This window comes from Trachinotus anak, unplaced genomic scaffold (assembly GCF_046630095.1).
Source record: "Trachinotus anak isolate AG129_WGS33_773 ecotype Australia unplaced genomic scaffold, CSIRO_AGI_Tana_v1 ptg000010l, whole genome shotgun sequence".
In the NCBI taxonomy this organism is placed as follows: Eukaryota; Metazoa; Chordata; class Actinopteri; order Carangiformes; family Carangidae; genus Trachinotus; species Trachinotus anak.
In genome coordinates this window covers 14,368,724-14,395,463 of record NW_027273861.1, presented here as the reverse complement: position 1 = coordinate 14,395,463, position 26,740 = coordinate 14,368,724, and the positions used below count along the sequence as shown (strand labels likewise).

Below are 26,740 nucleotides of genomic sequence, written 5' to 3'. Positions count from 1 at the left end.
GTCTCAGCAGTCGAGGAGGCGGTTTAAATGACTGAACATTGTTTGATCTAGGCATGCGGGAGCAATGGAAAGAGACAGAGTCCATTCATTTTCTTCGTCTGAAACTAAACAGTAGATTTGGCAGCCTATGAAACATTTATAATAACTCATACTGGAGCCCGTGTGAAGGCAGTACACTTCTCTGTCCATCAGTTATTGCTATCACGGCCACAAATGGATTAAAGGTGGAAGAGCATGAAAATGTGTGCGCTTGGTTGCCTATGTAGATGAGTTAGCATGTGTGTATGTTTGGGCTCATGTGAGCAATCCCCTACACACACATATATGGGTGTTACCGGCCTGTACGGTCCTGCTGTACTCCCCCCACCCCTGCACTTTGCAGAGGGAGACCTGAGCAGGCATCATTTATTATTCACAGCGGGTAGCCTGCTGTCACAGGTGAGAGGAAATAAGCTCCCCAAAGACTGATCAGTTGGGACAGAGGAGAGCCGCTCTTGATTTTACCTCGCATGTAAAATGAAGTAGTCATCATTTGCCCAAAATATTGTGTACGGCATTGAAAATGTCAGTCTTTAGTTGTTTTCATTCTTGTGGTGTCTGTGCATAAGTTTGATTTCCTGTTTTTTAGTTTGTTTATCCTTTATCTTTATGGTCTCCATGTTTTACATTGAGTCCATTTACTCTCAGGCATCAGTAAAAACTGTTCCTGCTCTTTTGCTTGTGGCAGTGTAGGTGAAGATTACGCTAATAATAATGAGGCTACTAGCAGGGCTTGTAATGGTGCTAATTGAACAGATTAGTACAACCAACATCTGAACTGGAGGAGGCGGTTTGCCTCCCTGGTCTTCTACCTCTCCTCCCTCACTCTTTCCTTTTTCTCCTCCCTCCATCATCTCTCCCTTTCTCTCTCACTCGCTTCTCAGGCAGATGGTTTTGATGAGCACCCACTGTGAACCTTAAGTGTTTCTGCTGGGATTACAAACACTAGGGAGGGGTTCCTGTGGTGTGGGAGGGGGGAACCATGGACACAGAAAGGAGGCAAAGGACTGTTGGCTTGGTGGGGGTGCTGTAAGAGGCCATAGGGGATAGAGAAGGGACAATGTGGGCTTAAACAGGCCTCCATGTCGTGGTCTTTTCCTTACGCATGCTTGTCTTTAGGCATCTCAAGGCCCCCTGCAGTGAAAATGAGGCCCAGAACTTTAACCTGCTTAGATCTGGACTCTGTTTGCCCCATGTTGGCCATGCTCTTTATATATTTACTCTTTGGCGAGGGAACAGGCTTCTTACCTTCTTTATTAATGTAATGTGTTTGGGAATAATATCATATCATTAAACAATGTGTATATACCATTTAGGGACTGATGTGGATGGTTCAGTAGCCTGTGTCTAGAACTACAGGTACAAATATAATCGTTACAGGCGTGGGTGATGTTGCTTTGGAATAAATTATCATGTTCATAGGAGATGAGGAGAGATAAAAACAATAATAAGACACAAACAGAAAGGGGAGTAGTGTATTTCTGTCATCATAAGAAGACTTAAGAATGCAACAAAGAAGTAACACCATATTCAGCCTGCCTGACTTCCTTTTCTCCTCATACTGTGTCCACTCACAGACACATATGGACTCCACTACAGAGCACCTTTCTCTCCCCATTCTCCCTTTTGTCTTAGATGAAGACTAGCTGATGGTCCCTGCTTGTGCATATCAATAGGGATAGAGTCCTGTCTTCTTGTTTGTCTTTGCCAAAGGCTCTGGCTTTGCCTTGTGGCTCTCAGGGATCTGCCCTTGCCCCTCCTTTTCTGTCCCTTCATTCTCCATCTTTTTCTCCCAGTGTCCTCTCTCTACCTTCTTTCTTCTCCATCTCTAGAGCACAGGGCTGTGTAGACTCTGATTGGCATTACCAGACAAGAGTGTGGGGGTAAGTTGCTGGCTAGCTTCTGAGCTAAGCTGGAGAGCAAATGTTTGCCAGGGAAGTAGAGGGTAGAATAGGGATGGCTGCTGGGTCCTGAGCTGTCCGTGACCAGACCAGTTGTCCTGGGGATTTCCCTCCTCTACTGCCCCCCGGGGCTGCGCCTGGGCCCCATCCCTGCTCTGCAGCTGGGAGACATATAGGAACCAAATGCAGACAGAGCTACAGAGCTGAGAAAAAGAAGGCTGGATCGAAAAAGGAATGAAAGAAAGGCATCTGGTGCCTAGGGGAGATGAAGAAAGAGAGCGAGAGAGAGCTTGTGACTGTTTAACGGAAACCTTTCCTTCTCTTTGATTTGCTTCCAGCCAGGGATTACAGGCAATTGGCATTTACAATGATTGGATCATTAATTTTGCCGTGAGGCATATTGCCAGCAGCTCAGCACCACAGTCTAGCTAATGTTGTGTATAACTGGCTCGTACACCCCTGCCTCATCTCAACACGAACAGCAGCACACAAATCAGCAGCGCTGTACTTTCTTTAAACCCTCCTCTGCTCTGCTAAAGACATTTCCTTTACGTTTTAGTTTTTTATGTACAAGTCAGGTTGTTTGATACTTTTCATGAGCTGCGAGAGTCTTTCGGCTTATTAAAACACATTGTCATATATTGACATTCCAACAGTACTCTATTGTTTAGGGTCAAACACATTTTTATCTGACTAGTATAAATAGGAATTTGCTATATAAAATCTGTCCCTTTGAGTCAAGGATTAAATATAATTGCTTTATCTTGTTGCAGTCTAACTTATCAGGGAGATAACTGTTTTGGCAGACAGGGGGCAGCATTAGACAGTATTGCTACATCTATGGTTGCTGCTGTGGCCAACACATGCATTGCTTTGCAGACGGGGATTACAGCAAAAACTTCAGCTACCTGGAGAAGCTAGGGCAAGGCATTGTGTCACCCAGTTGTTTGGTTACTGTATGCTCTAACTTACTTACTGTTTATCTTTGATATTGTTCCATCGGATTCTCATAATTGCACCATATTTTTTCATATGAGCAGAGAAGATTAATGTAAATGTCTGGCTACAGATTCTGGTGGGGTAGGTTCAGGTAGGCAGGCCTTCTGTGTAGCTGTGTTTTCTTTCTTTTTTGTGGTGAGATCAGGTTGTCCTCTGCCAGGTGTCTTTTGCTGTCCGTCTCCACTCTCCTCCTCCTCCTCCACCTCTCACCTCAACTCTCTCTGTGGTGGGCGTTAGTTTGTTGTTTCTCTGATGCTGCTTTAACCTCTGACTGCAGCCTCTTCATTACTAGTGTTTATGCCTCTCCTTTCCTCCCTTTTCCCCTCTATTCATCGGCCGGCCCGCCGGTCAGTCAAATCCCTGTAGTCCGGCTGGTCAAACATAGATATTACACTCTGTAATAACACTGGCCACCCGCTCTGACCCCAGCCTGCTATCCTGGCCATAGCTTCTCTTCATAAGGATAGGCACCGAGCAGTGTGGTGAGGGATTTACGATAGTAAGACAAAGGAATGTGCCACTCATTTATTATTGTTCTTTTATTTTTTTTCTCAGCTTGTTTGTACTTCAGATTGCTTTGCTGTGCCAGGCCCAGCACAAATAAAATATAATTTCTTTGAGAGCTTGATAACATAGAGGGAATATGAACTGTTGCCTTGATAAAGGGATATAATCATTTCTTGAATTTGGCCATCATGTGTCTGTGCTCTCAGACACCCACACAAGTACATATACAGATGCAAATCGTCGTAACATTAGAGTTTTAAGGTGCAAGAGCCCAACCAAAGTCTGCCCCCACAGTCTTCATAGTTCAGTGTTTTGCAGCTGCTTTCCTGCTTTGCTTGACATTGGCTTTGACTTTGTGTGTGTAGCGTTCTTTAAGTTTCCACCTCCATGATCAGTAGCCCTGCATGTGCTCAAGGATCCATCTCTCCTCAGTACTTTTTACAAAGACAGGATTTGACCCGTGTGTGCAGGGATCTATGTTCCACAATGGACAGTTTTCTCAGCATCAGTGTCCAGCCCTGCGGGCCCGAATGGCAGAATTCTACCGAACAAATCCATTAGAATCCACGGCCGCCAGCGCTCAGACGCCGACGGGGCTTTGATCAGCTTCGGCTGGCGCACATCAGGCTGGCGTTAGGGCTTTAAACCAACAACCCATTGGACAGGGTAACACGGCGCTTGGTGGGACAGGCGTTGCTGGCTGCTAACTGTTTAAAAGCACGGAATGTTATTAAGTGATGCAGATACAGCGTCCGCGCATGAATGGGAGAAGAGAAATACTGTTCATTTCAGAGCGTGGGGCTGTTGTTGCTGGGCATTAGCTGTGGCATCTGAAGAATGCTGATAACACTGGCTGTCTTTTTTTATGTTTTTCTCCTCCTCCCTCCTTTTGTCTCATCTCCTCCTGAGTTCTTTGCCTCCATCCTAGTTTTTCCTCATGTTGCTGAATGGAGAGTACTTTGATGAAAAAGGAATATTTTCTAATTATAATACTACTAACACAGTTACTTTTACAGACAGGATTGTAAAGAGAGTTGCAAAGCTTTCAGTGGAGAGTCAGAGCTGAGCTTGTGATGTTTTTTTAAACACTTTTTTACAAATGTTGTGCAAATTAAATTTTTGTATTTTGAACATACAGTAATAATTTGAACTTTGCTTTGTTCACAGGTGAAGAGGAACATTTCAGACCTGACCAACATCCCAGTCCGGCATCAACAGTGGGAGGGATGGCCTGCGTCAGCATCTGATGACTCTGTAAGAGGCACACACACAAACACAATCAAAAACGAAGACTTGTTACCCAGACTTACCCTAATTATACAGGAAAAATCTCACCTATCCTCACTTTTTTGTGTACTGTAAATGCTCTTTATATGTTGCCCTCACTGGTTCTTGGATCCAAGATTTTTAAGATTTTTTTGAGGCAAGTCTCAAGGTAAGTCTTAAGGATAATTAGAAATCACTACAGATTGAAATCCATGGTTTACAGATTATTAAATTTCATTATTTTAATAATTGCAAAGTGGAGTGGAAACTGTTCCACACACTGTGTCCGTGCCATCAATGCTGAAGCATGAGAGTAAGATGTTGAAGCTAATTAAGATGTCAAAGATGGTTCCCATCCTGTGTCCTCTATCTGTGGACATTAAAGCTCACATCATTGAGTCCCGCTGACCTCTCCTGTCCCAGGGTCGCTCTTCCCAGCCATTCACCCCGCACACAGTCAAGCTGATCAGAGGCGGCCCTCATACAGAACCTTGAGGAACCTCTGACCTCTTTTGTCTCACCCCTGCTTTGACAGCATATGTGTTCCCATGCTAATTGTATAGGATGGTTTATCATGCAACATTGAGGAGCTGTTGTGCACACATTCTTGTGTTAACCCCTAGCTAAAGTTTTCCTTTTAGATCTATGTGATTGCTGTTTGGTTTGAAGTATTCATATTGACTTTGTTTCTTTTTTTCATGTGTCCTATGCCAGAATTGGCTCTACTGTAACAGCTAGACTACAGAGTTTCTATTCATGTTTTAAATGCCAGTGCACATTTATTTTATAATAATGATGACCTGTTTTCTATACACAGTCTATCCAGTGTGTCAGGCATTATTCATATTTCAAAAACTGTGAGTGAATACACACTGACTATACCTGTGACTCGCAGTAAAGCTTTTAAGTGGAGAAAGCAAATATATTACACCATTAATGTGTTTGAAAGGGAAAAGGATAAAATGTTATGCATCCTTTCATTACACAGAATTATTTGCTTTATTTTGTTCCATTACCTTTCACAGCAGGCAACTGAAAACCTGTTAATCACCAGACAGTGTCATGGTAAGCATTATCTTTGTAGAGATCCAGGTATGTGATCAGGAAACCCTCAGGAATTGCAACAGAAAGTTCAAATCTGAACAGTGTGAATTGTCGCACAATGACTGACCTCAGTTTTGAGTGAACATGCTCATGTATTATGGCAACAAATTAGTTATTTTTCCATCTTGCAACCACAACATGCAGTTTGCGCTTTTATACTTTCCTGTTTACATTAACAGAGTTAAACAGACATTTTTTAAAAATGTGTTTAAGTTGTTGCCTTGTCCAGCTGCAGTAGATAGAACTATGAGTTTGTGATTCCACTGTGAAAAAAGAAAGAAACGGGAACAGTGATCAAATCAATTACTTTTTTGAATTTTGGAATACACAGTGTGTTTCCCTTGCCTGAATACCTTTGGACTTATTTTTTCTAATGTGACACTAATGAATGGAGAGATCACTGCATTGTGAAGCCTGAAAATGTTTAATAACTCACTCCGCTTAAAATTTCTTCTCCTTTACAGTGTAAAATAATTAATAACTGTCAGGAATTAGTATTTCAAAAATCTGTTGTACTCTCACCGAGCACTTTATTAGGAACACATGTACATGTACAGCTGCTTATTCATGCACTTATCCAATCAGCCAATCATGGAGCTGCATTGCAATGCATAAAATCATGCAGATGCAGGTCAGAAGCTTCAGTTAATGTTCACATCAAACATCTGGATGGGGGCAAAAATGTGAACTCAGTGACTTTGACTGTGGCATATTGTTGCCAGAGGGGCTGGTTTGAATATTTCTGAAACTGCTGATCCACACACAACAGTCTCTAGAGTTTTTACTCAGAGTGGTCCAGTGAGAAATAGTTCTGTGGATAAGAAATGTCTTGTTGATGACAGAAATCAGAGGAGAACGGCCAGGCTGTTTGGAGATGACAGAAAGGCTATGGTAACTCAGATAACCAGTCTTTATAACTGTGGTAAGCAGAACAGCATCTCAGAATACATGACACGTCAAGCCTTGAGGTAGATGGGCTACAGCAACACAAGACCACATCAGTTCCACTCTTGTCAGCCAAGAATAGAAGTCTGAGGCTGCAGTGGGCGCTGGCTCACCAAAACTGGACAGTCGAAGACTGAAAAAACACAGCCTGGTCTGATGAATCTGGATGTTTGCTGAGGCACACAGATGGCAGGGTCAGAATTTAGCATCAACAACATGAATCCATTAACCCAACGTGCCTTGTGTCAGCAGTCCAGGCTGGTGGTGGTAGTGTAACAGTGTGGGGAATGTTTTCTTGGCACACTGTAGTCCCCTTGATACCAATCAATGGTTTGAATGCTACAACCTATCCGAGTATTCTTGCTGTCCATGGTAGAACAGGAGATTGGCAGCATGGATGTGCAGCTGACAAATCTGCAGAAATCATGTGATGCAGTTATGTCAACATAGAGCAGAGTCTCAAAGAAATGTTTCCAGCATCTTGTAGAAGCCATGCCCTACCCAGTGTAAGTATGGTGTTTCCTAATAAACTGCTCAGTGAGAGTATATTATGCCTATGAAAAAACAACACTTGTTTTTAAGTATTTGTAAAATAAATGCATTGATTTTCTACATTTATAAATGGTGTTAAAACATCCTGATGTATTTCATTAGCGCAAACGTGATGTAACCACTAAAAACCTGTGATGTGTGGTTGTTTGTTAATTCCATTTCCAGGTTGCCCTACCAATCTCACTTGAATGTTAAGATAAGTAAGGATAAAGTAACATAATTCTGGTTTTTATCTTTGTTTGTGATTTGTACTGGTTATCAGCCCCTCCTCATAGGTAGCTATGGATATGATGGCCAGGGATCATGAATAGGTTGCAGCTCATTGTGGCATCATAGGCCAAGTCGGCACCTGGATAACACACATCTGCAGCGTCTGTGTTTTCTGGATGAGGAGATATTAAAAAGCACAGAGACAGAAGTGTAATAATGGCCCTGCTCTAGCCACCGCTCTCTTATTGAAACGTCTGAAGGTATTAACAGAGAAAGCCCAGGGCTTGGCTGGCCTAGCAGGCGGGTAGGGAGCCAGTATTAGTGTCTAGCTCATTAGCCCAGTCTCATCTCTCGGGTTTGGACCAATAAACATGGCAGCCAGGGGCCCAGATTACATTTAGCTCTGCACACGAGCCTGCTTGCGGTGGAATTGATTACTTCTTAACTCTGCTTTGCCTTTAAGTGAGTGACATAACTGTGTTTGCCTGCTTGCATTTATATTTGTGTGTATATTTGCATTTGTGTATTTGTAAATGTGCCTTGCTTACTGAACATCCGTGTCCTATGACTTATATCAAATCTCACTATTTATTTTTGCCAATATTATACTTTTTTTTTTTTTCTAAAATTTGATATTTTATTCAAATGGTAAAATAAATGTTTTTCAGAGAAATCTATTTGATTAGGTAAATAATTTTGATATTGATGAAGAAACTCCAGTATTGTACTGGCAAAATGTTTCCAAAATACCCAGAACTTACTGTGACAATGTTAGTGCAGTTGCTTCTAGAACGATTGCTGTAGTAAGTAGACATGGTTGGTTGCTCATAAGTTGTAAAGACAAAACATTTTTTTCAAAGGTACAAAGAGTCCAAATATTTTTTGTCATAGTTCATCTAATTGATCAGTTGTCTTAGAGTATCTTCTGTCAGTTGTTCCTGTGTTCTGAATAGTTATTTGAGTTGTTGTATTGTTGGCAGGTAGGAAATTAGTTCGTTATAAAGACATTCTCACCTTTCGGGGAAACTAGTTGTTATGTGTTGCGTCACCCTTCCTGATACAGTCCACTCAATGTGTTTCATTGTTTATTGTGCTCTGAATTATTCAAGGCCTTATGGAGAGTTGAAACTGGATCAGGATGGATAATGCTCAAATAGCAGTGGACAACACAACAGTTTATTGAGAGCACTGTGTTATTGTATGTGGTGTTAGACTAAGGTAGTTTGAATGTAAAATGAAGTGGTGTATAGTGTAGTTGAAGCAGTAGCCACGGGAGGTGTTGCTCATTTCTAGCAGGCACATTGTGTTGACCGGGGTCAAGTAGCAATATGAATATTTCTTAGTATTTATGTAGCATAGATAAATCACAACACTGTAAAAACACTATAAACTGCAATAATACTTTATCTCTGTAACAACACATTCTTTAATCTTCATCAACTTCTGTGTCATTAGCCACAAATGTTGCTGTTAATCTGAACAGCTCTCTCTGGTAAGCATATAACATATTGTCCCAATGTTTGTTTTTTTTTCTTTTCTTGCTTGCTTAATTAATATACTGTGTGATTGTAATGCAACATTTACCTAAAACACACCTGATACACGAAAGTACATCTGTCACTCATTAGTCAGTGTTTCAATTTTTTCTTGAATACATTTCTAGGTACTGTAATTCCAGTGTTCCTCTCAGATTAATCAGAAGACAGTTTGTATTATTACCAGAGTAGCCAAATAGAGGATCATGTGGGGAAGCACACTGTCTTTTTGTGTGTTTGTTTTGGCACTTTTTTTTCATTTTCATCGGGTTTACTGCATCACAACAGTCATGATCGTACTGGAAAAGTCCTCCATCAGATAGAAGTACACTTGTTGGACTTTGCTATAGTTAAAACTTGAAATTAAAATAAAATTTTACTCCAAGTAGATTAAAACAAATACTCTGGCATTATTTTCAAATACCATGATCTAGCTCTGCCTTCAAATTCCTCCTGATTCTTGTGGCTTTGGCAAAGCTGCTTTGAGCAGTGCTGAAGATGATGACAGAGGTCTTGGCAACAGTTTATTTGAGAGGCCAGCAGGACGTTCACTTCCTTTGCTGTTTGAAAGACGCTGATTGAGGCTTTTCCTTTGCCTCCTCAGTCTCCTTCTCCTCTTCTAGCCCATCGCCTAAACAATACAGCATGGAGCGTTTCCAGACAGGCCTCGTCTCATTGGAGCTGTTTTGATTGGCAGTCTATCCTCCACACCTGTAGGAGTGATTGACAGCCAGTGGGACATCCTTATTATATCCCCTCATCTCCTCACCCAACACCACCACCACCACCCACCCTTTCTTCTAGTCAGTAATTGCTGACATTTATGCAGTGTTTCATGGTGTTTGCTAATGTATTAATGCTGTGGCCTTATAGGCCAGCACCTCCCTCCATTTCCCAGCTGGCATTAATGGAATCCTCTTCTACCTGATAGGGGCCTATGGAACTGAGGGTTTATTGAGAGGGGGGGTGTTGTTTCCTTAGCAACAAGGCTCAGCTGTAAGCCCAGGCAGAGCCCCCCTCCCTTGTGTAACTGGCTGCCTTCAGGTGACATTCAGTTATTCTGTCTGTCTCATTTTCTAACAATTTTAATGCTTTCTTTGAAGCTCCCATCTCACTGAATTGTATTTGAGGAGGGGGATGCTCTTCATCATTAGCTCAGTTACCTTTTAGACTCCCCCAATCCTCACCACAACATCCACTGTGAAGCATCCCACAGATCCAACTGTCATTTATTTATGCCCTCCTAAGTCTCTAGTTGTGTATTTGCATTAGGATGTGTGTCTATGTGAATTTCCTAGCTGACATACTCTGTGCAGGACCCCAGATACTAATCAGGAGAGTGATATCTACAGCAAGGCTCAAAGGAGCATGAACAAGAAAACCTTCAGTTGTTAAGGGTGGGGGGCACTTGGCCTCTCCTTTTTTGTCATCATTCTCCTCATCCAGTCTTACTTTTTCTCACCCATATGTATTCCTCTACCTTATCCCCTTTCCCTGTACTGTCTCGTTTTTACCCTCTTCTCTCACTGTTCTTCCCTTGCTCCATCAAAGAGAAAGTGGAGTAAGGTGGTAGTGTGGTTGTGATTGCCGTCAGTGCAGCTGTCAGTAGTAATTATCTCACACTCACAGCCAGACACCTAATCCAAACACTGCCTACAATAGAAAAGAAAAAATGAAACACAGAAAGAATGAAGGGAGAGAAAGGGAGAAAAAGAAGGGTAGAGAAAGGAGAAAAGGGTTGAAGGGGAGAGGCAAAGGAGGGAGGGGGTTAAGGGAGAGAGAAAATTCTTTCCCTGTATCGGCCCCTGAATGCTTAGAACCTCAATGCAAGTGTTAATTAAAAGAATCCAAAAAAGAAGAGCCAGTTCCTTTGTGTGGAGATGTGGGAGAGGGTCATTTGGGGGGGTTAACCTCGTCCCCCCACCCCCCGTGCCCTGCGGCGCTTCAGCCTTGTTTCCACGTTTTACTACTGAGCCGCCAAGCTGCACTTGTGTGCCTCAACATCGGGAGAAGCCATCAGGTCAAAGTGAGGAAGGGGATTGAGAGGCACTCAACTCATTTTTTCCCTTTTCACCTCCCCTCCTTGAATCCATGTCAGCCCGGACCCTCCATGCTGTCTTTGAGAGGGGAAGTGATCAACTTTATTTATACACTTATTAGGCCCTCAGACGAAAGCTTCTCATTGTGAGTAGTGGGGGTAAAGGGTTTATAGGGATCCTTTCTGCAGCCGCTGTTAAGATTCTCACGTTTGATTGCCACTCAATTGGCGAATGGGCAGAATTTACTTGGGGCCGTTCCTTCACATGCCTAAGGCTCAGACCATGTATGTCTTTGGCTGAATACCTACAACTCTCTCTCAGTGCAAATTCCACCTTCAGGCCCATCATGTCTTCAATGACCACAGCGTTTTCTTTAAGTCATTGGTGTGTTTTTTTTTCTCTTGTTGAAAATCTACCACCAACTAGTTTTATTTTTACTGTCAGCAGAATGATGTTTTTGTTCCAATACTAAAATTTTCCTGAGATATGAATAACACGGGACCAGAGTTCTAAATTAGTTAGAGTTAAGTTACATGAGCAGAAAGAAGGCAATTCAGTTGAGTGTTCTTCGTAGGTGTTCCTGGGATACTGAGCTGCCCCTGCTGTGACACTTGCATAATTCTCATGGTCAAGAGCACACTTGCTACTAATTGGTAATACACAAGAAACACTATCTGTATCTACTATTATCTGTATGCACACCTCTATCACAGCGCCTGGGGTAACTGACTGGCCTAATAGGTGAAGTATTAATTCAGTGAGAAACAAAAATCATATTTTTCTTTTTGTTTTTATTTCCACTACATTTAGTCTTTACAGTGAGAGAGATGTGAGGCACTGCTGGCTTGTCCCTTTAGCGGTGATGTCATTCTTGGTTTATGTAATTTCAACATAGCATGTCAGTCTAGGGCTTTTTTGGGGAGGTTTTTTTGCTTAAGACAACATAGAAGAGGAATACTCATCAGGATATTATTAATTCTTGAACTTTCAGGGGAGATACTGCTTTTCTCATATATCTTTTCATTGGTTACTGAGCTGGTGGGAATTTAAACTGTGGTCAATATTATAACCAGTTTCAGTATATCAGTATATCCCTGGCCAGCACTTTTCAGGCTGCAGTAAAATGTAAAATATTTGTTGATCCTGGGGATCAGTGAGATCATATTCATTATCTCAGTTTGGGAACAACAATTGTTTACTGTGTAAACAATAAATTGAGTCAAATCTGATCTATACTGTATATATGAACGGCAAAGGGATAAAGAGCATGATTGCAATTGGATGGGCTAAATGGATTGATTCCTCTATCACAGTATATCAAATTTTAATATATGTAAATTGTAATATAGTGCGTTTTTTCTGGGAAAATAATAAATTAAGAAACTGTTTATGGATACAAAATACTGAGAGAAATGTCTGATTTTGGTTAATCTAGCATATTAAATACCTGATAAATTAGGATACTCCAAGGTAATGATGCAAAAATCATGAACTTTTACTTTTACCACGAAGCGGTCCTGCTGATTGATTTGTAACATTTGCAACATCTAATGGTAGAAAAATTGACAACATCTCATGGTATAGGGCATTTAGAAAGTGTTCAGACCCTATCTCCACACGGGATCTCTGGAGCTCAGCCAGTGACCATTGGTTTCTTGCTCAGTTTGGTTGGTTGGCCAGCTCTAGGACAAGTCCTGGTTGTTCTAAACTTCTTCCATTGAAAAATTATGGAGGCTACTTTGTGCTTGGAAATCTTCAGTCCAGCAGAAAGTTTTTTGTAGCCTTCCCCAGATCTGTACCTCGACACGATCCTGTCTCTGAGCTTTGCAGGCTGTTCCTTCCTCTATATGGCTTGGTTTATACTCTGATATACATCGTCAGCTATGAGACCTTGCATAGACAGGTGTGTGCCTTTCCAAATGATGTCCAGTCAATTGAATTTACCACAGGAGGACTCTAAGCAAGGTGTAGAAAAAAACATCTCAAAGATGATCAAGAGACATGGGAGGCAAAGGGTGATATTTCAGTTTTTGAGCTTTTAATAAATTGTCAAAAATTTCTAAAATTCTGTTTTGACTTTGTCATTATGACATATTTGGTGTAGACTGATGAGTGATTTTTTTTTTTAATTAAGCATAAGACTGCAACATAACAAAATGTGAAAAAATTGAAGGAGTCTGAAGAGTTTCTGAATGCACTGTATATATTTTAATATCTGACAACACTAGTTGCATTCATCCTAGCCACAACTGTGCAATTTTTTTCAGCCTTTGGCTGCAGCTAACTTACTTATGTACTTTCTAACACTGAAAAGATAAGGTAGTGTGAAAGGATGGAATATAATAGACGGGACACTTTATCAGATATTTTGATTCTTATCAGTGCCAGGTACACCGCAGCACTCACGAGTAAGTCCATGTTGGTGTCAAGGTCTAGCGGTTACACTGTTCTCTCCTGCTATAGAAGCTTCAGCCAGCATGAGGAACCACTCTATATTAAGAGAGACAAGAGAGAGAGAAACTCCCTGCAGTCTGTGTAGCCCTTTTCAGACTCAATTGGCGTTGCATGTAATCGTCTCCTGATTCAACCACGTCCAGCTGCTCTTTGTGTGCCGTAGCCCCTGACAATAGAGCAGATCACAGGACCTCTGCAGGGGACGAGCAGCTTCTCTTTCTCTTATCACTCCCTGCCTGCTCTGCCTCTGTCCTGTTGTTTAGAAGTTCACTCTCCCAGAAAAGTATCTGCATCTGGGCTTGCTGCTTTGCTCCTAACAATTAGGACATGAACATATTGTTGATGACATATTGTAGCATTATTGTGACAAGTATCAGTGTATGCAGGCTATAAGTCATGGTTATATGTTTATCGGTCCTGCTTTTACTGGCCACTTTTGACAGGAAATAACAGGTGTCAGAGTGCTGAGAATTTAGATATCTTTTCTATGGTTTGGTGTTGTTAAGTGGCTCCACATTGTTATGTGAGAGGAATCAATCTAAAATCTGGTGCAACACTTTTTAAAAGTGAGGTATCTTGAGCTTCACACTACATCCTGCAACAACCTTGCCTCTATTGTTGATGTCCCTGGGGGTCTGAGCTAGGAGACACAAGCTGTAATGAGTCCCCACTGAATGCTGACATTTTCAGTCCTGGCTTTGGATTTGGAGAGCTCATTAATCAGGTGTTCTCTTACTACAAACCACAATCACACTAACGACTACTGCAGGTGTACAGACACCTCATCAAGGTCTCCCCTGATTAAGGAAGCCTTTGTTCAAAAGTCATAAAGTATCTCATGATACGGGCTATGCTTCTATAGCCTGGATTAATCTGGTCCTAAACCAGCTAACCAAAGCGTTTGGGAGGATACTGTGATGTAGATGACCTGGGACTGATTTGTGAGGTTTGCTTTGTCTGATTGCAGTCTTTGGTATTAACCAGTCATGGGTGACAGTTACAGTCAACTTGATGTCAACTTTGAGTAGCTTAAGATTGGGCCATTCACAGTCTAAGATCATATGTAACTGGTTGGCCTTGTTTAGCAGAGACTTAACATCATTTTTTTATTATGTTTCCTGATTTAGATGACACTTGCTGTTTCTGGAATCAGCTATCCTTGCCATCACCTCAGTGTTTGTCGGAGGTCCTCACCAGCCAATGCCCAGGAGCCCACAGAAGAGGTATATACACATAGTCTTTCTCTCAGGATCTGTGCTATGCATATTTTCCCCCCCTGGGCTCTGTGTATACATGCTGTTAATGAAGTGCTTCTGTTGAAGTGAGTCTGGATATTAATGAATAAATGATGTTTACAGTGTGCAGATGTCCATATGGTCAGTGACAGTGAGGGGGATGATTTTGAGGATGCGTCAGAGTTTGGTGTGGATGATTCAGAGATGTTTGGAATGGGCTCCTCAAGCTGTCGGAAATCACCTATGAGTACGTACCAGTGGAGCAGCTTCATAAAATTAGATTTGAGATTTTAATTGTAGCTCCAGCTACAGTATTAAAGTCTAGGAATACACATCCAAAACTTGACCCTGCAGTGTTTGTTTGTTCCCTCACAGTGCCAGAGAATAGTGAGAACGAAGCTGATGCCTTACTGCACTTTACTGCCGAATTTTCTTCAAGGTGAGTTATGTGTCAGGTACTTCTCATAATGAATCAAAGGACTTTGATATCAGACAAGGCTGGAATGTAACAATGTGTTTATGTACCCTTTGCCCGTTGTTTGTGTGTCCTTTGCTGTAACTGTGTTTGTAGGTATGGAGAGACCCACCCAATGTTCTTCATTGGGTCTTTGGAGGCAGCATCTCAAGAGGCCTTCTATGGCAAAGCCAGAGATGTAAGTAAGCTGTTGGACTGTTTCAAGCCTCACAGAAGAAAATGATTACTGAGATACTGTAATTGGTGACAAAATCATATTTTTCTTTGTCCCTCTATATTTAAAAGACTTTTAATTTTGACCGTATGTGAGATAGGAGGTACTAATCTTACCAATGTAGGATTGTCGTAACACTGATGTCATTCCTGCCTTTCGAGTCTAGTCGTTGCTTTTTTTGAGCAGTTTTCTTTGCTTAAGACAACACAGAGAAGGAACACAGACTGAGCAGGATATTATTCATTCTCTATCTGTCAGGGGAGGTACTGTGTTTCTCATATGTTTGTCTTCATTACTGAACTGGTGGGAATTTAAAGTGCAGTGTTAGTCAGTGTTATAACAAATTTCTGTCTATGCCTAGTCTGCGCTATTCCAGGCTTCAATAAACTATAGAATGGTTCTTCCTTGTCCTGAGGACCATTGAGATAGAGTTCATTATATTAGTTTAGCAAAGGATCTATGTAAACACACATGGAACGTAAAGACAGGTTATTAAGTAATGGTAACTTGTCATTCATTCTGAAGTCATTCATTCTGAAGTTTGAAAAATCATAACACCTTAAACTAAATACATACAAACTGAACTGACAAAGAGAGATTAGATACATTTTACCAGCAGGTACATGATTGACATTAACAGTGTTTACTAGGTTAATTAAAAATTGCCACCTCTTAAGCAACCTTAAATGACCTTATTGGAACAAGCAAAAACTGAAGTTGTAATGAGTTGTCGTTATGATGTGTTGGCATTGATGATTTATTCAGTTCAAAGTAGAAATCCTTTTCCATGCAGCATTTACTGTTATTTGTCTACCCCCCCCATGTCTTGCTGTGTAGAGACGGCTTTATAGCCACATTGATATAATTTCATCAAAACCCTCATCAAATTTTCACCCTGACAGCTGAGGCTTTATTTTTAGCTGTCCACTTTCCCCCCATGTTTTTCAGCTTTTGTCCTTTTAAGGATGCTTGTATCAACTGACAGCTTGTGTGGATTACAGCCTTATTAGACTGTGAGGACACAGCAAGATGTTAGGGGGGTTCAGATCACCAGGCACGCAGAGAGGGAGGGAGGGTGGAATGGATGATAGTGGGGGCACAGTGCAGATAACATGGTCTGAAAGGAGAGGAGGGTGCAAAAACAAAAAGTTGGATGAAGAAACTGAATGAGAAGAGAGAGAGAAATTAAACTAGGAGAGGTTGCAGCACGAGGGTAAGGGATGCAGAGAGTGTGAAATAAACAGACATGGAAAAAATCTAAAGAGAAGCTTGGCGTCTCGCCTGCTTCCCAGCTGATCTCCTCTCCTAAGCCAGCACAATATGGCCAATGTCTCCCTGGTGTTCACACACTCTGTACTGTACCACTGAGCTCTACACAGCTCAGGGGCGAAATAGTATTCATTTTCACTGTATTTTGTTTTATTCTGGGTGAGCTTCATTTAGCCTGCCAACTGTGCCGTGGTTTGAATGGCTTTACGGAAGCTGAAATATGTGCAAAGAATTTTGCATGAAAACAGAAGCTATTTGATCTGTTCTGTGTTTGTCCTGTTTTGTCACAAGCATCCTAGACGACAGGCCAAAACATGCTGCTTTTGACGGTTTCATTACACAGTAGCATATGTGCACGATTACACTGCCCCTCCTCCCGTCTATCTAGACATCTCATCCTTTGCTCTTTGCTTCCATTTGAAAAGGAATCAAGTTTTTGTGTTCTCATCGTAGAAAAAGCCTCCTTCATTAAGGGGATATTGGAATAGGGCAGATTTGACTGAAGGGCTACTCGGTGGGTTTATAAACACAGGAATCAGTCTCACTCTCTCAAAGCCTGGGAGAGGCTAATCACTAAGCAAAACACTACATTTGATGAAGTGTTTCTGAAGGTGTGTGTTGGGGGACTGTTGAGATTGACTCAATCCATCCTTAATGAAAATGCTTTGGGCTGCAGAGCTGAGCTGAGCTGAGCTGAACCCTCCTGGGGATCAGTGGTTAGTCAGAGCGTACAGAGAGATAGGCCACCCATCACTAACCACGATCCTCACTAAATCCCCATCAACGCAGTGGTTAATCACTCTAACCCCGCTCTCGACTCCACTCTCCTGTCTGCCACACACAAAGACACATCAAAATTCATAGCCCTGCTTGAGAGGGGACTTCAGGGATTTATCACTGCCAAGTATCCGCTTTAAAACAGAGCAATAGCCCTGTAGAGTCAAGAGAAAAGAGCACCGGTGAATCAGAACGGCAAATGACATATGGATATACGTATACCTATCAGATCTATGGCTGTGAATCACAAGCAACACTCTGACCACACCTGAAGTGATTGCTCTGAATATGAGTATGGATGAATATACAGCATCCTACCTTACCAGCCATCAGCAGATGATTTGCATAGCCAAAAGATACTTAGCCTTAAGCATGTAATTCAAAGCTGTCATGTAATTAGATTAGTTTAATCACACTTTGGAAAAAAAAAAAGTATCTAAAATTTGATGCTGTTTCTGTTATAAAGAGTTAATGTGTTTTCAGCAGCATGTAAAGAACTTCCTGTGTGGTTGGTCATCGATCTAAATGTGTTTTCCCACTGTGTGTGCAAGGTCATTAGATCAGACATTTGAGCTCTTCATTTTGAAGTATTTGCTTTTCCAGAATGAGCCTGCCATCTGCAGAACAATCACTATCCGGACTGCTCTGTCTTTTCACTCTGTGCCTCATTGTGTATGTCTGTATCTTATTCAGTGGTATCGTTTGGCCCTGTTAAACATACCATACATGTGATTAAAAGCCTCTTTTTGATGTGGCACAAATGTCATCCCCTGAAAATGGACCCTCAATTAAAGTAATAGCTCACTGTCAGGAAACAGATACCTCTTACCCTCTATAGTTCCTCCTCAAAGTTCCACAAACTTCAAATTAAAGAGAAATCAATTTTATATGACAGTATCAAATATATATTATTCATATTTTTGGACCCGCGCTTCATATTCCTGCAGGTGGACAGTTACAGCAAAGATTGTATAACACTCAGAAGAGGTTACATAGCACCTGGATGTATCAGTTGCGCAATAGGTATTGCAATATAAGAATAGATATCATCTGGGATTTTGGTTATATTAATATTAGCTATCCCTTTACAGCAGAGTGTCCGCCACAGCTGTGAGTGTGACTTTATGTGGAGTGACACACACAGGGCTAGTGGGGAGGGATTACTGTGGTTGCATTGTGGGATGTATAGCGATAAGTAGTGTTGTGCTATGGAAACTGTATTTTTATTCTGTTGTAAAAACTTTTGAGGCCACTATGAGGTACAAATATTACAGTTAGAATGTAGATGTTCAAATATAATGGCAAAACATTGGCTAGTAAATCTGCAGTGATTTCAGATACAGCGTCTAATTATGCATTTCCCCCAAAAATATTAACTCATAATGTACATTAATGTCTGGCAAGTGAAAATGGTATAAGTGGAATAATCCACTCTGATCAGTACAGTTAAAAGTACAGGGGGTAATTGGCCTCTGTGTCGTGCAGTATTTTTCAGTAATTAGATGGCTCATCATGGATTATCCCTTAACACATATTTAAGAATGTTGTAATATTGTTAGTGCTTTATCTGTTAATGTTGCTGCTTTGATTCATACTTGAAGCAAGGAGAAAGTGTTATTAAAACTATGTTGTTTCAGCAGGAAATTGTTACTAAAGTAAGTCCTGTCTCCTTTGGACAAGGGAAATGAAATTAAAGTTGCGTTTTTTATTAATAATATTTATCTGCCGGGCTTACATCTTGCACTTTTGCTATCAGTGATTCAGTAAGCTGCAGCCAGACCTTGAATGTTTTATGTTTTTTTTTTTTTTTTTTTTAACAGTTGATCATACATGGAGCTGTGCTGTGATTCCTGGTAATGTTACTTTCAGAATAGAGAACAGAAATGAGCAGAAGCAAAAGGATGTTAATAAATCCAACTTTAAGACCAAATATTCATTTCAACCAATTGAGGTTTTGTTGCACTACAAAAATATTAGCATTATATATTTTGATGAAAAAAAAAATCTTTTTTTTTTTTTTTTTTTTTTTACATGGCATTGATGCAAACTCTATTGCAAGGCGTCTCTCTTTACAGTGCAAGAGCAGCATTGATTATACAGAGGCTCAAGCTCACTCAATGTGCACACTGTTCTGCTGTGAGAAATCTTTATTCTCTTTCACACACACAAAGCAAGCTTAGATTTAGGTGAACAGGTGTGAGGAAGGGCTATGGGGTCACTATCTAGCTCAGGTTGGACCTAGTAATTTAGCTGAACTGAGGGATTTGCTCCTCCCTGCTAAGACAGGCAATACAAAAGATCTGACTTGAAAGTGGAGAGGGAATAGAGGGGTATGGACAGTTTAACTAAGATGAAGGAGTTCGGTTGGCCAAAATGCCCACTTTGATTAGTCTTTACACTTGCTCTAATTGAGCATGCATGTGTGCGAGTGTGAGTCCTTCACTTAGGGGTACCGCAGTAAAGTTTGTGCATCTGTGCATGTGTGTTGGGACGTCAATGTTTGAGTGTGTATCAGGTTTTTTTTTTTTTTTTTTTTTTTTTTCATGTTGTAAAACTCTCCCTCCCCTCACACTCATTCCTCTCTCAAGACTGAATTTGCTTGTCTTCTCAGCATGAGTGTTTAATCTTTTCAGGCCGTTGAATCGGCCCAATGAATGAGTCCCGAGCTCCTTCTCTCTAGTAGCCCTGGAGATTATTCTAAAGCACTAATCGTTGAGCAAACACAGCAGTGCTCTCCCATTCCTATTCTACACAGGCCACAGTATAGCACAACTTCTTCTTTCACTTCTCTCCACATTTTACGCCCTGTGTAGATTTTTTGCTTTTTGGCGTACGTAGCCTAGATTACTGCTCCTGAGAAACAGACCCCTTGACTCCCCCTTCGCAGCCATGGTTAAAAATGAAGCAGAGACTGAGAGAGTTTTTTCTTATTTGTTCTTTTATAGTAAGAGAAGTGACATGTAATTTAGGGAGCATTATTTCCAACATTGTCCCCTGGAACCTTTTATGTTTGTGGGTGTGTTTGTTTTTTAATTAGATTGTCAGTAGGGAGAATCTGCCAGGCTTATATGATGGTGTCAATATCCTTGGATTTGGAGCTTCGTCAATATTGTCTGGCCCTGCCGCTACTAACCTGAACAGGCTGCTGGCATTTGGTGTAAAATAAATAGAGTGATTTGTCTGTTGTGTTTTCTCCATATCTTCGTCGCCTCCAAGAGAAGTTCTATTTACACCGCTCTGCATTTGATTTTGCGTGGTATTTGCTTTTTTGCCAGTTGTGGCCTTGCTGTGGTCTGTAGAAGTCATGCTGGCTCTGCACCTAGTGGTCTCTCATGTCATTTTATGGTCATAAAATGTGGAAATATCTCTCCACTGATGAGACACCAGCACGTGGCTTAGAGATCTCACACTACAGAGCAAGACAGTTCTGGGAGGAATGGATGTTTTCCTTTCAAGCAAAGATTAAAGTTTTAACAATTCATTATTTTCTGGGATGTTTGTGTTTGAGCTTGTCATCAAACTTGTAATCTTGTAATTTCTGGGAGATCAATCTATAAAAGTCTCTTCTCCACAAGCTTGGGAAAAACAGCGGACCCATCTGTTAACAGCCAACTATACCTTTTATTCTGTTGTTTGACTGAACACAAAATAACCTCCCAGTATAATCAATCTGTTGCAATGGCCTTTCTTTTTTTAATACTTTTTATACTTATACTCACAACTTTCCATTTATTCCACAGAGAAAGCTGCTGGCCATCTACCTCCACAATGACGACAGTGTCCTCAGCAACGTCTTCTGCTCCCAAATGATGTGTGCTGACTCCATTGTCTCCTACTTGAGCCAGAACTTCATCACATGGGCCTGGGACGTCACTAAAGAAGCTAACAAAGCCAGGTACAGTGTCAAAGCCAGCAAAAGCGATGTGTGATTTTTTTTTTTTTTTTTTTTTTTTTTTTTTCTTTCAGATGACCAGCTGGTTGTGGATTATCAGTTATGTCATGTTGTATTTTGTTTCACGATCTCTGTATCTTGTTGCCTTTACTTAAAATTGCAGCTCTAGTATAATCTAAGGGGGTGTGGGGTGGACACAGTAACAGGAACTCTTGTATATTTGAACTAAGTACAGAAGTGCCTGAAACTACCCCTATGACACTGACAAGAACTTTTGTTGAGACTGTACCAGACAGATAATAATACAGTAACAAGATGCATATGGTGCTGTAGTATTGGACTTCGTAGTAAAAAAAAGCACCAGGTAGTTTGCCATTTTTCTGACAATACAAATACAATGTTTTAAGATATAGTCAATGGAATATTGTTATATGATTGATCAGAAAGGTTTTAAACAAGTTTAGTAAATGAAATATTTGAATGTCAGAATATAGGTGAACATTAAATTGTAATAACACATGGACTCTCTTGTAAAGCTGAGTGTAGTGGTACTCTCTGCTCTCTGAGTCTTATAATGAAGAATACTGTTTTGATCATCAATCGGAATAATAGATTTAAACTCTCTCTGACCCAGAGATCCAGAGAATATACTGTGTATAGTATTGCACTTTCCCAGCTGTAAAGCTGAGGAGAGCAATAACCAAAACTCTAAACCATGATTGCATGCTTAATCCTTATGTTTTATTTATACCTGACTTACTGTCTGGAGGAATGGACTATTTGCATAAATACAGAGGTATAACTCATAGAGAGGATATTAAAGGTAGGAGAGCAGCATGATTGTATGCAGAGGGGTCTGCAAACTACCAGAATACCCTGTTAAGAAAGATATCTGGAACATGTGACTGTCCTGCTCCAGTGTCTATGTTATGAATAGTTTTCTTCGAGAGGGTTAATGTATCGTAGTATTCATTAGTGCCTTGCCACATCCTGCTGCATACTCTTGAAATTGTTTTTTCAGTTTCATAGTCAGCAAATCCTGGATTTCAAAGGCTCCAGATGAGATCTTTGTTTTGCCATTTCAGTGTACAGGAAGCTTTTAGAAAATAATCTAACATTGCTAGTGTGGACAGAAGCCCATTTGACACATAAACAGCATCTTCACATCTATTCGCATTAATGTGGACATGTGCTTAACTGCTGGCATTCAGTTCTTACTCCACTGCTCACACCCTGCATCTCTGTCCTCTCATTCTCTCTTCAACTTTATTCTCTTTTTGAAGCTTGGAGGTTGCATGCTAACAAAAGGCGTTGTGTTTGCATGGTGAGGCCCCTGATTGGGCAATCTTGACTAAGCTCTCTGAATAGAGGGTCAGTGGGAGATGAAGGACTCCCTTGGAGTCCAAACATCTCTATCTCTCAATTTATGCTCAAAAGTCCTCGTGGAGCTCCAACAGCCTGTGTTGGTAATTGACAGGTCTGTCCAACACCGGTTTGTTACACATGTCCTGCTACTAGGATGGATGGATCTGTCACTGGATTGTAAATTTTGCAGAAAATATGTGAAATTAATTTAAAAATAAATCTGGTCTGCACTGTTACAGACAACCAGATCCCCTGCAGGTGTTGAGAAGTAGAGAGGTGGAGGTAAATATGGACCTGCTGAGGGTTTGATTAGATCTGCTCATTACATGGTGCCCCTGATAAGCTCAGTTCTCTCCCACTTCCTCTCATATCTCTGCTACATCTTTTCATTCTCCTCATCTCTTCCCCAGTTTTTCTTAATTTTTCTTCCCTTTATCCAACTACCTCAACTCTCTCCTTCTCCCCAGAACCTCAGAGTTAAGCCTGCCCTCTGGTAGGAGCCATTTAAGAAAGACTCGCACCTTGACCTTACCCCTCCATTATTTCTTTTAAGGAAATTCCCTCCTTCTTCATTCCACTCTCCTTTCTCCCTCATTGGCCTCCTTTGCTTTTTGCCCCAGCTGAGCCTTTTTATTGCACATTAAAAGGCAGGCAACATCTGGAGCTTTTCATCGCACACAGCTAGTCACAGCTTTGCTGCTAACGCATGCATGCACATGTGCGCACACTCTCACTCACACATTCACTGCTTCTCTGCATTCTCACGCTCCTTGGCTGATCCAAAGTGACTGGTGATTGGCACCAATCACACAGGCTGTTAGAAAGGTATCCTGACTGTGTGTTTGATGAACCTGCTGATACTGGAATGTGCCTGTTGCTTTGCTCTCTGTATTCTCACAGGCCTCCCAGTTAAATGATTAATTATGCATAAAAGCAGTTCCGCTGATTGGATGTCAGTGTAATTGTCACCCATGGGAAATGAGTCTGATATATCATACAGGTGTTGTACTGCCGTTCGCTCATGACAAATATTAAAACTATAAGTAGATAAACACGCTAGAAGTAGATCATTTTATCAGTGTGTGTCATACTTCCTCAAATCTATTACACATTTTAGTCCATGCTGATATAATTTGTGCAAGCGGCAAAAAAAAAGGTTAAATAAAGTGTCTTTAGTTTTATGCTGTGTCTTTTGTATAGATTTTGACAGTCAACAGTATACAAAGGCCTGACACTAAAATGAACACCTGTGCAGTAGCACTGCAATGCTGGTATTCATGTTATTCTTAATGACCTTTAAGTGTTAATTGGTGTCTTAACCTGTAAGAGCAGGGAGAAACCAACATGCAAGCATGTTCTGTACACCTGACTTCTCCTCTTGACATCCTCCTACCTGAAAACATAACTGGTTTAGAGAGAGAACAAAATGTCATTTTCATATCAAAACATGTCCATGTTCGCTCTGAAACAAAGTGTGTATGACACAGTGAGCCATCAGCGCATCCGGTTCCCATACTCACTCCCATACAGGTGGCTGGTAAAAATATTCCCTGCAGTGCTACTGTACAAGCTGCACTCATCAGCTGCTCAGTCAAGCGGCTGTCAGGTCTAACCAGTCTACTCACATCTTCTTGCACCACCTTGATGTGAAGAAATGTGACGTGACAGTCCAGTGAAACATTAACTATTTTAACGGCCTGGATGTGCAGTGAGTGAAGGAGGCGGGTTGGGTGACAAATTAGAAGCTGTCAATCACATTAACCACTGAACCAGAGTCTTAAACTCACATTAGTTGCAAGTTCCAGGCAGGTGTTTCCTCTACATGTAGTTACCCCTGAAGGTTTTTAAAGGCAGCAGGTCTGGTACGGCCTCGGCTACATTCTTTACCATGTTATGTTATGGCTGGATGAGACTGTAATGAACTGTTCAGCTCAGCTTGACTTCCTCCTGCCCTCAGTGTTGTGTCCATACTTGTTCTATAGGTGGATTCATGAGTGTTTCATATCCTGATTACAACATTTTCTCTCATTCTGAGTGACAGTGGATCTGCAATAGTTCCAGGCTGAGTTTTCAGACTGAGCAGTTTTTATGTTGTGGTGATGATTTTTGCTGTGGTGGACTGACTTCCTTAGTTTTGAGATAGAAACCAAGGCAGGTTGGCTTGTGCTTAATGGGAGATTTAAGATTGGGTTACCCTTCAAGTTAGTGTCCATTGTTCTCTGGCCTTTCATTACAGGTTAGAGTTTCCCTGTGGGCTATTGTTATGGTCTGCCACGGTCGAGGTCTGAACAGGGACAAATGTCAGGACAGAATGATCAGTAGGATTTAGGGTACCCAACTTTTTCATCGCTAGACATGGGTCACTCAAAGTTCAACGTTCAGAAAAGTTTTGTTTGAACCGACAGCACCTTAAATTCTGGTCTACTTTGAGCTCAGGTCCTGTAGCTTTCCCATTGTTCACTGATCTTTCAATCTACCATCCATATTTTTAGAATGTACTGTGATGATTATTATTTTAAAAAGTGCCACAATGATCTCAAATACTCTATTTCACAGTTTGAAAAGTCTGAAAGTTGCTGCAGCAGCTTTGGCTTCATGTTTTAATGAGTTAAAGCCCCTCTCAGACAGCACCCCTTCCATCTATCTTGTTCCTCTGACCTGCTGTCCCTACATCCATTCCATTACTTCTCCATTTTATCAGCCAGTTATTAAAGTAGATCTTATTAAAAGGCGAGAGAAAAAGCTAATCTATATTTGCATGCAGTCTATAGCAATTCATTAATATTATGACATTTACAGGGAGCTTGGCAGGGCCCCGGCTGCCTGCTACCCTTTTCCCTCTCTGAAATGTTAATTTGAAAAGTTCTGTCTTTGTAATGGAATAAGAAATCCTCTCTTGCCCTATCAATTCTGGGTGTTTGGTGAGGAATACTAATTCACCTATGGTTCCAATTGAGATAGCATGTCACTCTGATGGAATAAGAAAATGCAGAATTGGTTTTAAAGTCCTTAATGCCACGTGTTGTGTGTATTTCTCTTCTGTGCTGCAGTCTGAAAAGCTGGAGTATACACCTTCATTTCCATATGTTGTAAAAATGTTTGTACACATGCTTGTTTGTATTTGTCCCTTTTATGTTCTAAGCATTTTTTAAATTGCAGGCTCTGAAATATGTGTTCACTTCCAAGAAAAACGATGAAGTTTATTGGAAAAAAAAAAAAAAATGTGAAATTTGAATTGGATTTCTGTCTTTGTTTCCAGACTACTCACCATGTGTACAAGGCACTTTGGAAGTGTGGTGACGCAAACTATACGAACATACAAAACAGACCAATTCCCCCTGCTCCTTATAGTCATGGGCAAACGCACGTCCAACGAAGTTCTAAACGTTATTCAAGGTAATTCCTACTTTATTACTAGTATAACCATTCATAATATTTATAGACATATTTGGCCGTAATTAATGTAAAAAATTATAAATTACACACCGTAGATTGTGAGTGCTTGATTTTTTATTTTTTATTTTTTTTATCTTCAGGCAATACGACAGTGGACGAGCTGATGATGAGGTTAATGGGAGCAATGGAGATCTTTACAGCACAACAACAAGAGGACATCAAAGATGAGGTAAGGTCTCAACAAATAAAAGTGTCAGGCGCTGATTCCTAAATATGTAGAAAATGCTTTGGTTCTGCTTGACTGTGCTTTAAATTGGATCATCGTTAAAAAAAAAAAAAAAAAAAAAAAGATTATAATTTATACACATCAGGTCAGGATGAGGAATAGGAAGACCTCTAGGAACAACTTAAAACCATTTTTAGCTGTATGACTGTAGTTATATTCAGTGGCCTTAGTTGAGCCAGAGCCAGTCTATTATATCCTGCTTAAGAGATAAATGGCAACATGTTGGGACAGATCAGATATGCATTGTTAAACTGTGGCCTACTTTACTCCAATAGACAGT

General features: G+C 40.9%; 1 protein-coding gene across 1 annotated transcript in view; it reads left to right on the top strand.

Moving 5' to 3' along the window:
* The window catches only part of faf1 (Fas (TNFRSF6) associated factor 1), a 60,793-nt gene that overhangs the window by 17,979 nt on the left and 16,074 nt on the right, over positions 1-26,740 (top strand). Inside the window, exons 8-15 of the mRNA XM_071487780.1 lie at positions 4,614-4,700; positions 14,679-14,774; positions 14,910-15,033; positions 15,162-15,225; positions 15,358-15,439; positions 21,262-21,416; positions 26,038-26,174; positions 26,315-26,403. Of these exons, the coding sequence (XP_071343881.1) occupies positions 4,614-4,700; positions 14,679-14,774; positions 14,910-15,033; positions 15,162-15,225; positions 15,358-15,439; positions 21,262-21,416; positions 26,038-26,174; positions 26,315-26,403 (834 nt within the window). The remainder of the gene's footprint in view (positions 1-4,613; positions 4,701-14,678; positions 14,775-14,909; positions 15,034-15,161; positions 15,226-15,357; positions 15,440-21,261; positions 21,417-26,037; positions 26,175-26,314; positions 26,404-26,740) is intronic.